Here is a 15,245-nt window from a genome sequence, read left to right as displayed (position 1 = left end):
GAAAGAAAAGCTTGTAGTTAGTTCAAGGATCGCTGGCCTTTAAGAGTGTTTTCTAGACCAGTCTGTTGGGGTCGCTATATCTTTTGCTAGCTTGGCACCATCAGCTTTTGTTTGTTCTTTACTAAGATAAAACCTGTTAAGGGGAATAGCTACTAGATGAATCTCAGGGTTTCATGCACCTTATTATAGAACTTAGAGCAAAAGTAGTTTTAGTTGATTTCAGTATAAATAACTTTTTTAAGAGCCTGTGCAAAACTGTCCATGCCCTAAAATACAGTTGATTAGGGAAATGCTTGATCATTCCATCTTCACACTTTTCTTCTTCTAAGAATGCTTTCTGCACATCCCCCGGTTGCATATTTGGTTGAAAGATATATGTATCATGGTCATTAGACATCTCTATAGTCACCTGCTGCTGACCACTTGCCTCCTCAACAGATACAACTGTTGTCTGTATGTGTGTGTACTGTGGCAAGTAGGTGCATTGCATAGCTGATGTTGTAGGCATGTATGTTCTGGTGCTGCCTAGTGGCAGGTGACTCATTTGCTGGACCAAAGATGTAGAGATTACAATTGTAGACTCCAACTGTAGTAATCAGGCGTGCTTCATTCAGGGGGTTACCATGATACTGGGGTGCTGTATTTGTTCAGATTTTGCCCCTTCTGCTCTCTGTCCACAAATACCATAAAGGTTTTATAGGAGCAGAAATTCCTGCTTAGTGAATTTTCCATGAAAGAGACCAATAACAGCTTCACATTTTTCTGTCACAATGACCTGTCCCACTGGAATAATGGAGTATCTTTGTAGAAATAACTTACCCAAAATGGTCTGAACATATTTTCATGTTCTTTCTCATCAACAGACAGTGGTAAATTAGAAACATACAGGTTGGTAAGATCTTGTTCCTGTTGCTTTGTCATTGGAGCTTGGACTCTATTACCCTTCAGGACAGACATAGGTTTCTGGGCTGTTGCAGGAATGTCGAGGTCAACAGAACCATAACCTTGGCATTTGTTTGTGTTTTTTTCCAAAATTGCCTTTGTGTAAACTGGTTTTCCATACAGAAGAGACACCGTCACTAGGCTCTGTTCAGGGGTGTTGGAAGGCACTCATCATCTGTAAACGTTCCTTTTCAGGGCTTTCCACTCCTCTGAAGAGTGACAGTGTCAGAAACTCACAAGGGCAGTTCTACCCTGTCCTGTAGGGTCCCAGTGAGTTGCCATCGACTTGACAGCAGTGGGTTTGTTACTCAACTGATCCCATCCTGAGTTGCTGCTGCTGTTACTGTTGTTGGTGCTGAGGCTGACAGGGGCTGTGGATTGGACTGGGATTATAGACTGCTGCTTGTGATAGGCTGCTGCTGCAGGGGAAGATCATGGTTGTTGGCTCCTGGGCAGCCTCCCTAAGAGGACTAGGGCACACCGAGGGGGCCACGTAGGACAGGGGCTCCCTTTTCTGGCAGACTTCTCCTCTGCCCTGGAGTTGCTGACTTCCCTCAAAGTGCAATAGTCTAGGGTGTGAAGCTAGCTGCTCTGCATACGATGCACAAGAGTTTGTGTTCTGAACTGGCAGTGCTGCCTACTCTCTAGGCAGCAGCAGTGGAGCAAGGCCTTAACCATCGTCAGAGGGGAGGAGGCTGTACTGCCTCCTTTCTCCCTGCCTGCCCTCAGGTGTGCCACACCTATTGGCCTTCTGCCTAGACTTCCTGGGGCACAGGCTCCTTCTAGAACCGAGGATAGAGTCCTGGCCTCAGTACTACAGGACCAGTGGAGGGATTAAAATACCGTCTATACTCGTGTATAAGCCGAGTTTTTCAGCACATTTTTAATGCAGTTTTTGTGGTAAAATTAGGTGCCTTGGCTTATACTCGAGTTTATATGGTAATTTAACAACTGGTTCACTGCCCTAATGACCGTTTTAAGTATAGGATGTACCAAAGGTAATTTATTATTTCATACAGTTAATACTTAAATAAGAACAATAAGAGAGGTATACAAAGTTAGATTATGTTATAAGAGAGTTTTCATGAATTGTATACTTCTGGGAAATTTTTAGGACATTTTCCTTGAAATCTTGATAACCATTAATAAAAATTTGGTAATTAAAAATGTCATTAAATATGGACAGTTGTTCTTCACATGTTTTCCTTGGAACTTGTACTTCTTCAATATTCCAATATTATGGCTCCAAAAATTGAGAAATTGCAATTTATTCCTATCTTGAGATTGGCTACAACTTACTTATAAGTTCATATCAACTTTTTTTTTCATATGGACCCTTACATTTCTGTTGGTTCATTGTGTCCTAGCTTCCTATTGAATTTACCAATCTGGGAACACCAGTACACTCAGTATATCTTGTGGGAATTTGGGGTGGGTAACACAAACTGAAATGACTGGCAGGTGTTACCCTTTGATCATTTGGCACCTTTTTATATATGCTTGTTTAATGCCAGGGAATAAAAATGTATATATCATCAAAAGTATGAGTTTTATGAACTATATAAATGTAAGCATAATTCTATCTAAATTTTTATACCTATGGACAGAATGAACTTTCTGCGGGAGTTAGAATACACTTTTACACAGATGAAAATGAAAACAGAGTGAAGAATGTGAACTTGTGATTTGCCCAGCTTAGAGAAAACCCTGATTATAAGTGTCATTTTAAAAACTGGTTTGCCGAACTCAACAAAAAATTAGGTATCGGTTCTGCCTAACTCATGCAAACTGGCTGAATCCCACCACTGCACAAGACCCTGCTACTCTTCTCTGTTTTTGTAATAAAAATATTTAGGCAAATTGTGTTGAAATCATATTGCTTTGTAGTTATAACTTTTTTCTTTTTCTAGCTCAGTTTGCAGGAGAAGACCCAGTGGTTGCTCTGGAAGCTGCTTTGCAGTTTGAAGACACGCGTGAATCAATGCACGCTTTCTGTGTGGGCCAGTACTTGGAGGTAAGGTTGTGTGCAGGATTGGCTTCTATGTGGTGGGTAGGATGGCTTTGCCTTAAAGGGTAGTTAATAAAGGAGGCCAGATGGCACTCTCTGGTAAGTATTAGACTACCAACCACAAGGTTTGTGGTTCACCATCTGCCAGCCGCCCCTTGGAAGATAGATGGGGCTATCTACTCTAAAGATTTACAGCCTTGGTAACCCTATGTAAGGTCACTGTGAGACACTCCATGGCAGTGGGTTTGGTTTGGTTTTGAGAGTATTAAGTATAAACATAAAAAAAAAAGGAGTTTTTTGTAAACTTATTTACAGTTAACTTCTGTTAAGATTTTTGATGTTTTGGTCTTAAAATTTTATTTTAAAAGTATTGCTTTGTAAGATATAACAGGATCTTTTCCACCAAAAGGAGAGCCCCTTGGTCCTTCTAATTTTATTGTAAGCTTATATCGAAATTTCGAGTGGATTATTGTCTTGAATAAGAAATAAGCATATATTATATTTAATAAAATAAACATTTTTGTGAAAAGTGATAATCATAATTCCTTACAGTAGAAATTTATCTTCCCTGCATATTCATGAACACTGGAGTTAATATGTTTAGATTGGAAGGGTCCCTAAGACACTGTCAGGTAAGAATTGGACTGCTGACTACAAGTCCAAGGTTCAAATCCACTAGCTGGTTCTCAGAAAAAATTTGAGGCCTTATAATGTAAATCTGTCATGTAAATATTTATAATCTTGCAAGTCCTATATAAGTCACTCTGAGCTGAAATGGATTTGTTGGAGGTAATCAAATTTATTAAATGCCACTAGGGTAAGACATAGGTATTTTATGATTCGAAAAACTACTTTGGTTATAAATTATTCAAGGAGGCTGGAAACATTTCATATTTTTTGGATTTGTGCTTTCTTTTTTGAACAGGTTTTAATTTTGCTGGAATATATTGCTTCCTCTATGGTCACGACTCAATAGCTTAGTAATCTGCAGTGCTTGTTATATTTTTATTTCTCATTTGGCTCTATACATGTAATAATTTCTAATATACATGTGATTATTTTCTGAAGCACTATGTACAATCACTGTGGGAACTTCTCTTTGGTTCCCTACGGAATTTTCTAACTTAAGTTCTTTACCTGAACTTTGGTTTTTCCACCAGCAGTACTCTGTATCTGCCGTCTGCTTTGTATAATGTGCGGTTTGTTTGGTTTCTATTGTTTAGCATGCGAACAGAAACTCAGAATTATAGGGTATAGGAATGGGGCACCCAGGGCATTTGGTTGTCTCCATTTGATGAGAAGGCTTGTTTAAGGATGTAAATCACTCCATTTCTTCGTTTTATGTTGCTCTTAAAAAAAATTTACAAAGCTTTAATAGTCTAATGAATTTCAGCGTATTTTAATTAACGTTACAATATTAAGGCTTATAATTTCTGAAATCTTTTTTTTAATCATTTTATTGGTGACTTGTACAACTCTTACCACAATCCAAATATACATCCTTTGTGTCAAGCACATTTGTACATTTGTTGCCACCATCATTCTCAAAACATTTGTTTTCTACTTGAGCCCTTGATATCAGCGCCTCGTTTCCCCCCCTCCCTCCCCGCTCCGCCTCCCTCACGAACCCTTGATAATTTATAAATTATTATTGTTTTGTCATATCTTGGTTTTATGTTTCTTAATTAACCCTATTTTCTCAACTGATAATGAAATTTGTTTTCCCTAGCCTGACCAAGAAATCATTACCATACCAGACCTGGGAAGTCTATCTTCACCGCTTATAGACACAGAGAGAAATCTGGGCCTTCTTCTCGGATTACATGCTTCCTATTTAGCAATGAGTACACCACTTTCTCCTGTTGAGGTTGAATGCGCCAGTAAGAGCATTTTTATTTTCTGTGAACTGATGAGTATATTTTGGTTGAGCTATAAGTCGATTAAGAGTGGAGAAAAGAAGAGTTCCACAGCTGGAATGAGGACAAGTAATAAACTAAACCAATCTTATTCTCATGGTGTGTGGTGAGACAGAGCTTCCTGGTATGTAAGCGTCCTATGACCTATGTCCTGTGTGAGAATTTACTGATGGACCCATATTGTCACCAAATACTTAGATATTGCGCACATGATGTGGGCTATCTGTTCTTTTTGGGGAGAAACACTGTTTGAGAATTGGGCTTCTGCCAGATTTGGAGACAGATGTTGTAGGTATGGCAATATTCATAACCACCTGAGGTAACTTATTTTTTCCCTGGCTCATAAAGTGGGTTTACATTTTTCTTCCTATTGTGTATGTTTCTCCATTTTTTTGCCCTTTATTTATCTAAGAAGCACCTGATGAACAATTGGGTTATGTGCAGGTCTCCAGGCAAGGCTTTCAGTGTGTAAAGATGACTAAAGCCTGCTTCGGCCTTGAGGATCATCTCTTTGTGGTTGATCGAAACAACATAAGCAGATAAGGGTACAATTTAGTTTGATTTAGGTTCTCATGGAGACATTGGTAAGTTGCTTCAGGGGAGAGAACAGCTTCATAGGGAGCATAGCAATTGACTGAGGCTTGAAAGGAAATTAGATTCCCTGCAAGCTGGGTGTGGGCACATCTGGATAGAAACACAGAGTGTGAGGGCATCGTTGAGGAGAGCAGGGTTTCAAACTATTTGTATATTATGGTGTGTGTGTTGTGTCAGATAGGGAATTGAGTGGGTGAGAGTGCCAGGCTCTTGAGTGTATGTGTCTGCTCCCTGCAGATTCCTCCAGTTGTGGCAGCACTATCCTCGTCTTCAAAGAGTTGAGGCAAAACTGTCTTCATTTAGTTCGGCAAGTTGAGGAGACAAGTTCAGGAAATAGTGATAGGAGGAGGACAGTGAGCACCAATTGAGTGACCCTCTCTAGAGATCAACTAGGTCTTCCTGTAGAAACCACTGTGTGAACTGTGTGGTTATTCAACGAGGAGGAAGTCCCAGGTGTTTTAAGTAGAGACGGGGAAGAGGAGGACACAGAGTAAGGGTAGAGGTACGAGTATGGTTAGGGGTATAGAATCATGATTAGATTTGACTTGTGAAAATTAATAATGGTGGTTTACGGAATACAAATTGAAATTATCTGGGGACATCCCAGTCTAATTGCTTGAGTTTTAGGAAAGTATTTTGATCACACAATTATTAAGAAAACCTCATGGTTCACATTGATTTCTTAATTTGGGGGGAATTTTCCATTGGTTATTACAAACAGTTAAAATTTGCATTCCCCAAAAATGCAAAAAAAAAAAAAGTAGAATAAAATAAAAGAATAAAAAAATTTGCATTCCCATTGAGTTTGGGTACATGTTCCTATCTGACCTGGTTTATCCTAGTTTCAGTATTTGTTGGATTGCCATATCTCTAATGAGCCATCCCTTAGTAAAAATTGCACACCGTGTGCTGTTCTTCTTACTCTACAAATGCCTTGGGTCTATGCATCGTGCCTTCATGGTACTCTCCTTTGTAACCCTCCAGTGCCACTCCTCTGCTGGGTGTGCTCCTCGCTTGTATCTTATTCTGTAGCTTTGCTGGGTTTTCATGTCCGCAGTTAATCTTTAATGCACCCTTTAAAGCATTCTGATCTTTCTCCTTCACATTTTCTTACCACCTTTAGTATTTGATTGCATACAGTTATTTCAGTAGAGATTTAATGAATAATTATGTACATGGTGCTTGGGTGCCAGCCTCCTTGTTAGAATTCAGAGCCCCCATCCTCCTCACATGGTGTGTATGAAACTAGGACAGCTTCAGACAAGGTGTAGAGTAAATGGTGGGCTGAAGGTACAGCAAAACCTATGAAAGTTGTAAGTTATGTAAAGCAGAAATTTGTCAGAGAAGGAGAACTTCAATATGTGTTATTAAAGTGAGTGATAAAAAAAGTGGTGAGTGCACCCTGTCAAAAATAGAACATTGATAAGACCTGAGAAACAAGGTCGTCCTCTTGTCCCTGGCTCTCAAAGATTTGGTTGTATTATACCCAGTCCTGATACCATGCCTAAGGTATTTTTGATAACCAGAAAGTGTTACCTGACCACTTAGATATAAGAGCTGTCAGTTAACATATATTATTATATCAGCTATAACTCTCATGTAAGTGATGCTGTTCATCTCTAAAGAGTATTCGTTCAGCATCTTTTTCTTTAATATTTATGTGTGATGAGTACACTCATTCTCTGTACTATGTTGGCCAGAGTGGCTCCAGTCATCCATCTTCTCTGGAGGCCTGCAGACAAGCCAGATCCACTACAGCTATAATGAGGAGAAGGATGAGGACCATTGCAGCTCTCCTGGTGGCACTCCTGCCAGAAAATCCCGACTCTGTGCCCACAGATGGGCCCTGGGGGACCATACCCAGGCCTTCCTGCAAGCCATTGCTGACAACAACATGCAGGACCACACTGTTAAGGTAAGCTTGCTTCTGAGGATCAGTCACAGAAAGATTTTAACTTTCCACAACACCCATTACTGAGTCATCCTACTGCATGTCCTTGTGTAAACCTTAGAGCTTAGCATGTATATAATACTACTTGTCTTTATTAACTTATTCCATACCTGGTTTCAGATATCACCTGCAAGCTTGCTTTTGGGATGACTAGTTTGATTCATTTTCTAGGAATCATGAGAAACTTTACTGATTAAAAGTACATCAGAAGCTGTGGCATGTCTAGGGTTATTGTGAACCTATGAAGATGATTCTGAACTGATCTCTTGCTGTTTCTGTTGCAGGACTTTCTGTGTCAAATAGAAAGATACTGTAAGCAGTGCCATTTGACCACACCAATCACCTTTCCTCCTGAGCATCCTGTGGAAGAAGTTGGCCGTTTGCTGCTCTGTTGCCTCTTAAAACATGAGGATTTAGGTATGCAATTGGGTGTCAATGTATATTATTTGTGATGTAGGGTCTCTCACTCACATGTGCTATGCATTTATTCTTTCCCTTTTGTAAATGTTTTTTACATACAGGTCATGTGGCATTATCTTTAGTTCACACAGGTACACTTAGCATTGAACAAGTAAAATACAGAACACTGCCTAAATCAGTGGTAGATGTGTGCAGAGTTGTCTATCAAGCGAAATGCTCACTAATAAAGGTAAATAGATTTTAATTTTCTTTTTTCCATATCTTGCAGACACTCTTAAACTATTTGTTATTAAGTTGTCTTTTCATATTTAATTCTGCAGACACACCAAGAACAGGGCCGTTCATACAAGGAGGTCTGTGCACCTGTCATTGAACGTTTGAGATTCCTTTTTAATGAACTGAGGCCTGCAGTTTGTAATGACCTTTCTGTAATATCTAAGTTTAAGCTGCTAAGTTCTTTGCCCCGTTGGAGGAGGATAGCTCAGAAGATAATTAGAGAACGAAGAAAAAAGAGAGGTAAGAATATGAAAGATAGGAAATACTATCAATTTCCCTTGTAGTTGTCTGTGTTTTCAGAAGTAAGCCATTCACTACTATTTGCAATATGTGGCACTGTTGTATACTTGTTATATGTGTTTATTTTCAAATATAAAAACTTGCTATTTTTCAAGATAATAGATAATGATGAAATTTTGGAATAGAATGTTTCATCTTCTAATACATAGTAAGTTGCTACTGAAAATGTACTGCAAACATTACTAAATTGTTGGGAGATTTTTAGTGTCTGTATTAATTACTCTGATAGCAATAATTTTATCTTTACAGTAATTTTAAAACTAAAAAAATTTTTTTCTTTGGTAATACTGAGTATTCTGATACACGGAGTTTTTCTAGAAGGGAATTTAAAGAGTTATTGATAGTTTTAAGGAAGCACCCTGACACGGGGTAGGGAAAGAAAAACGCTTTTTATTAATGCCTAATATTTGATTAGGAATACGTAAAACAGTTTACAAGTTGGGTGGTTTTAAACTTGTCTTGAGATGTTTCTTATTATGCTCTTATGAAATATGAATTATTCACAGATCAACTTTTTAAACAATGCTAATTCATTGAGTTTTTTTGATGGTCATTTTGAACAATAATGGCATGAAAGACCAACATGTTCCAGAACTCATTCTAAATTGATTATTTTTGTGCAAACTCTTAAGCCATAATACTTCTCTAAATCGTAGAAATGTTCTCGATCAAAAAGACACGGCATTAACACCTGAGATCCCTTTAGCCCAGGAAGCAAGAAACCCATAGCAGAATGGCAGGATTAGGAGATAGGCTTGTCTCAATTTTGAGAGAGAATAATCTTCCTTTACCACTTGCATATTTCATACCCATGGCTTCTGAACCCTCATTCCACCTCTTAAAGTTTCTTTTTATGGGCTTTTTAATATTTTTATTGTGATGTCTGGAACAATGTTGGGAACTTAAATAAGTTATAAGCTATTAATAATTAATAAGCCCATGTTGTGTTGGTGTCCCAGACGACCCATAGGCTCATTGACTTACTAAAAGGACTCATAGCACACATGAGAGCTGTTATAGTCATAGATGCGGTTTATGCAGGGAAAGCATACAGATTTAAATTGACAAGGGCTAACGTGCATAGGAGCAGTCCAGAAGAAACCAGTGCACAGGCTTCCAGGTGTCCTCTAAATCTGGAGTCACATAGGGGCTTATTTTTCCATCATCTGTATTGTGAGAGTACATGAGTAATATTGTCAACCAGGGAAAGTTACCAACACCTTGGTATCTTGGGTTTTACTGTGCATCATTCAACTAGGGAGGCAGTGTCCATGTGACTAACTTCAGCTAACTAACTCAGACTGTAACTCTTCTCTCCCCTACCACTACCAAAATTAAAACCAGTAAACAAAAAGCTCAGGCATTCAGCATGACACATAATGTTTATATAAACTTAAAACTGGTACAGCATGGTCTAAGGACTTAGAGCATACAAAAACAAACCCCTTTACCATGGGCTTAGCGGTTATTTTAACCAGAGACTAGTTTGATAGGCATGCCTTTCTTTGTGATGTGCAAGATTGAGAAACTCAAGCCTGCCAAGCTAACTGTATTCTGCACAGGTGTATTATATGTTGCTTATAATTTTATCTTGTTCTGAGTAGAATTTGACTAGAAGCCTTGAAAGAGACAAAAATGTAGAAGAAATAATATCTATCACTTTTCAATTTCAGTAGAAACGTTCCTAATTAAAGAGGATTACATTGAAAAAAGATAATGTGGTTGATTTTGTTGGTAGAGCCATGGAGAAAGATAGATTGGCAAACCATGGTTTATGGTCCAAATCAGACCCTGATAGCTTTTGTGTGCTGTTCATGAGCTGAAAATAGTTTCTACATTTTTGAGTGGTTAGAAAACACACAAAAATAGGATTTTTGACGTATAAAAATTATTTGAAATTTCAATTGCAATAAAGTTTTTTGTTTTATTTTTTAGCACAGCCATTTCTATTTGTTTCCAATATAGTTTGTGGCTACTTTTCATGCTACTTTAGCAGACTGGGTACTTGCAAAAAAGGCAGAAATGCACACAGCCCACCTAGCCCTTTAAGACAATGTTTACAGGTGCTAAAACTGCCGGTTTGGCTTTTCCCTATTGCCGCCTTCCTCACTGACCGTCTTTCTGCCCCTGGAGCTCAGTGTGAGTGCTAGATTTCAGATCATGTGAGACTGTGATGCATTTTACTTCTGTAGTTTGAGCATTTCAATTAACATGGTAATTTCCGTGTAGAGATACTCTGTAATACAAATTTTAAAATTTCATAATTAAAAATTATACTTAAGATTTATTTTAAAACTAATGATTTTTAAAACATAGTTCCTAAAAAAGCAGAATCTATTAATGACGAAGAAAAAATTGGAAATGAAGAGAGTGATTTAGAAGAAGCTTGCATTTTGCCTCATAGTCCTCTAAGTATGGATAAGAGACCCATTACAATGAAATCACCCAAGGTAAAGTATCTTTTGGATGTTTGAAACTGCTTGAATAGAAATATAGTACACAGCAAAAGAATCTACAAGGCTTGTTGTTTTGTACTTTAGCATCTGTAGGATAGTGAATGTAGTGAAAGTGTCTGTATCTATGCCCCAGTGATGCACAGTAACCTTAATTTATGGTGCTGTGAGCACTCATGAGGAGCCATGGTGGTATAGTGGTTATGCATTGGGCTGCTAATCACAAGGTCAGCAGTTTGAAGCCACCATCCACTCCTCGGGAGAAAGATAAGGCTTTCTATACCTGTGAAGAAATAGTCTCAGAAATCAACAGGGGCAGTTTTACCCTGTCTTATAGAGGTTGCTATGAGTCAAAATCAACTCAATGGCATTGAGTTTGAGTTTTCTGGTCCGACACATATACGAAGAGATGTTTTATTTTTAGGAGTTTATTATATCATTATTTATTCACCAGTCTTTTGTTGACAATATTTTTTGTTTTGGAAACTGTACCAGTCTCTCAGTCTACCAATAAGAATGATAATTTACTGTAAGCTTGATAATTTAAACTTGCATGCCAAGTTAACACATTCCAAATCTAAAGTACAAAAAAAGCATCAGAATAAAACAAAATTGGCTCTAGAGTTGATTCTGACTTACCTTGTAGTACCTAGTAGCAGTGCCCCATTGGGTTCCCAAGCTGTAAGTCACTGTGGAAGAAGACTACCACATCTTTCTCTTGTGAATTCACTGGTGGGTTTGAATAATCAACCTTCCGATTAATTGTTGGTTACTGTAAATTCATTAATATGCACATTTGTGACATAGAAATATAATTTTGCCATGGTAGTAAATTTAAAATATTTTCCCATGTAAAACTTATTGGCATTATTTATATTTTATTAAAGTAAATAATGTTTAAATTATTTTCCTTTTTTAGGATAAATGGCAACCACTGTTGAGTACAGTGACAGGTGTCCACAAGTACAAATGGTTGACGCAGAATGTCCAGGGTCTCTATCCACAGTCCTCCCTTCTTAGTACAATAGCTGAATTTGCTCTTAAAGAAGAGCCAGTGGATGTGGAAAAAATGAGGAAGTGCTTGCTAAAACAGGTAAACTTTGTTGAGAGCTTATTCTCTGTATAACGTGATATACTCAACACTTAAGAATATGTGTTGATATTTTGCAGTTGGAGAGAGCAGAGGTTCGTCTGGAAGGGATAGATACAATTTTAAAACTGGCAACCAAAAATTTCTTACTTCCATCTGTGCAATATGCGATGTTTTGTGGATGGCAAAGACTTATTCCTGAAGGAATCAATATAGGGTAAATTTTATAAACTTTATTTTCCTAAGGAAAACTGGCAGCAAACATTGTTCCATTAAAGTTCAACATGTGACCGTGTTCTAAGTAACAATTATTTATCTTTGTTTCCAAGGGAACCCCTTACAGATTGTTTAAAGGATGTTGATCTGATTCCACCTTTTAACCGAATGCTGCTGGAGGTCACTTTTGGCAAGCTGTATGCTTGGGCTGTTCAGAATATTCGGAATATTTTGATGGATGCAAATGTCAAATTTAAAGAGCTTGGTGAGTTTTAAAATTATATCTGGTTATTCAAATATTGTTTTCAAATGACATCTATATTAGCATTATTTCATAGTTTGGCTCTTAATGATATGTTATGGAAACTGTGTTTATAACATTGCATTAGGTATATCTGCTGCACAATTCTTCTTTAAAGTGTTTAAAAGCAAGGATGTTACTTTGAAGACTAAGGTGCACCTGACCCAAGTTGTGGTAGTTACAGTCACCTCTTTTGCATGTGAAAATTGGATATTGAATAAGAAAAACTGAGAAATAATTGATACATTTAAATATGGTGTTATTGAAGAATATTGGAAGGATCAAGGTCTGCCAAAAGAACTAAACAAATCTATCTTAGAAGAAGTACAGCCAGAAGGCTCCTTGGAGGCAAAGATGATGAAATTTCTTCTTTGGACATGTTAACAGTAGACACCAGTCCTTGGAAAAGGACTTCATGCTTGGTAAAGTGGAGGGGCAGCGAACGAGAGGAAGGCTCTCGACAAGATGAACTGACACAGACTGCTGCAAACATAAGAACAGTCGTGAGGGTGGTGCAGGGCTGGGCAGTGCTGTGTTCCGTTACACGTTGGGTCACTATGCGTTAGAAGTGACTCAGTGGCACCTAACAACATTAGAATAATAATCAAAGCTGCTGTTTGTTCTCTCAAGTTCCAAACAAAATTTGGCAAAAGACATAATCTTAAAAATATTATAGAATAATAAAGTTTTAAAAGTTTGACATATTTTCATGTGTCTAAATCATATTGATGAGCCCTGGGTCGCACAGTGGGCTATACATAGGGCTACTAGCCACTTAATACACAGTTCAAAAGCACTATTTGCTCTGTGGGAAAAAGACAAGGCTTTTTACTCCTCTAGAAAAGAGTGAAAGTCTCAGAAACTCATAGGGGACTACTTTACTCTGCACTGTAAGGTTTCTATGAGTTGGAATTGATTAAATAGTAGTGAGTTTGTTGTGTTTTTTTAACTTATACTATAAACTCTAAAATGCCTGTATCCTTTGTTAATACCGCTGGAGGTAAACATCTACAGAGAAATCTTAGGATTGGTTTTGTGCAAGGAATTTAAACATACAGTTGGAATTAATTGAGAAAGGAATGAAGTAATATTTAGAAGATACTTAAAACAGTGTGGTGAATTTTATAGACAGATGGAGATAACCATGTGCAATGAATGTGACAGGATCATCACTTATCAATGCAGAGTTGCCCGACACTATCCCTTACCCTGTGGACTTCTACTGAAAAGTGATATTTTAAAAATTGTTAATTCTTTCTGCATCATATATTACTAAATTCACATGCAAGGAATTGATGTGGGTATTAATGCTTCTTAGGTATCCAGCCAGTTCCCCTGCAAACCATTACCAATGAAAACCCATCAGGACCAAGCCTGGGAACGATCCCACAAGCTCGCTTTCTCCTGGTGATGCTTAGCATGCTGACGCTGCAGCACGGTGCAAACAACCTGAACCTCTTGCTGAACTCGGGAATGCTTGCCCTCACTCAGACTGCACTACGACTGATAGGTAGGTTGAAACTGGTTTTTCTAAAGAAAATGTGAAATTTGAAAATTCCAGGTTTGAAAATAGCAAATTTTGCCACCATCCGTCTTTTTAAAAAAAATGTTGTGGTCCTCTACATGTAATCCACAGTTTACCATTTGAACATGCACAATTCATTGACATTGAGTAGAATCACAATAGTACTTGGAATCATCACCATTATCTATTTCCAGAACTTTTTCATTACCCTCTTACTTACTTACTGAGCTGCCATTACCAGGAGTCCTGTTGGCATAGCGGGCTATGTGTTTGCCCTCAGCCACTACTTCCGCTGTTTCACCCTTCAGGAGCTCCACAGAAGAAATATTTTGACTCTTACTGATGTACACGTTTTATTTGAATAACATTTTTCAACTCTGGAGTCTGTTCTTAAAGAGTCATGGGGTAATTTCTGGGTCATATGGTAATTATGTGTTTAACTTGCTGAGGATCTGACAAATTATTGTCTGTGAGTCCAAATTGACTGGATGACGCCAAATACCACTACCACCTACAAGAACTGCTGATAACGACCCTCACTAGGATGTGTGGTGACTAAGCTTAAGAAAGGCTGGATTGTTTTTAGCCCCTCCCCCCTTAAAATTTTACTGCAGCCCTATTTTATTTATTTATTAAATTAATCATTTTATTAGGGGCTCATACAACTCATCACAATCAGTACATACATCATTTGTGTCCAGCACATTAGTTCATATGTTAATTCACAACACCCGCTTTCCACCCGAGCCCTTGGTGTCAGCTCATTTTTCCCCCTCCCTCCCTCCTCCCTCCACCCCCTGAACCCTTGATAATTTATAAAGTATTATTATTTTATCATATCTTACCCCATCTGACGCTCCCTCATCCACTTCTCCGCTGTCCGTCCCCCAGGGAGGAGGCCATATGTAGACCTTGTCATCTGTTCCCCCTTTCTCCTTCACTTTCCCTCCACCCTCCCGATATCGCCACTCTCTCTGCTGGTCCTGGGGGGTTCATCTGTCCTGGGTTCACTGTATTTCCAGTTCCTGTCTGTGCCGGTGTACATCCTCCGGTCCAGCCGGTTATGTAAGGTAGAATTGGGATCATGGTAGTGGGGGGAAGAACCATTTAAGAACTAGAGGAAAATTGCATATTTCATCATTGCTACACTACACTCTGATTTGCTCCTCTCCTCCCCACAGCCCTTCTGCAAGGGGATGTCCAATTTCCTCCAGATGGGCCCTGGGTCCCCACTCTGCACTCCCCCTCATTCA

At 38.4% G+C, this 15,245-nt stretch overlaps 1 protein-coding gene across 1 annotated transcript in view; it reads left to right on the top strand.

Moving 5' to 3' along the window:
- Positions 1-15,245, top strand: part of HERC2 (HECT and RLD domain containing E3 ubiquitin protein ligase 2) — a 283,798-nt gene that overhangs the window by 107,417 nt on the left and 161,136 nt on the right. The window contains exons 25-35 of the mRNA XM_004700032.2: positions 2,853-2,956; positions 4,680-4,830; positions 7,161-7,375; positions 7,696-7,828; positions 7,933-8,060; positions 8,152-8,347; positions 10,724-10,857; positions 11,780-11,953; positions 12,031-12,167; positions 12,280-12,431; positions 13,786-13,977. Of these exons, the coding sequence (XP_004700089.1) occupies positions 2,853-2,956; positions 4,680-4,830; positions 7,161-7,375; positions 7,696-7,828; positions 7,933-8,060; positions 8,152-8,347; positions 10,724-10,857; positions 11,780-11,953; positions 12,031-12,167; positions 12,280-12,431; positions 13,786-13,977 (1,716 nt within the window). The remainder of the gene's footprint in view (positions 1-2,852; positions 2,957-4,679; positions 4,831-7,160; positions 7,376-7,695; positions 7,829-7,932; positions 8,061-8,151; positions 8,348-10,723; positions 10,858-11,779; positions 11,954-12,030; positions 12,168-12,279; positions 12,432-13,785; positions 13,978-15,245) is intronic.

Source organism: Echinops telfairi, unplaced genomic scaffold (genome assembly GCF_000313985.2).
Source record: "Echinops telfairi isolate 266 unplaced genomic scaffold, ASM31398v2 ScPeMD7_7475;HRSCAF=8513, whole genome shotgun sequence".
In the NCBI taxonomy this organism is placed as follows: Eukaryota; Metazoa; Chordata; class Mammalia; order Afrosoricida; family Tenrecidae; genus Echinops; species Echinops telfairi.
Note: the sequence above shows the minus strand (reverse complement) of the source record. Positions and strands in the feature narration are given on the sequence as shown.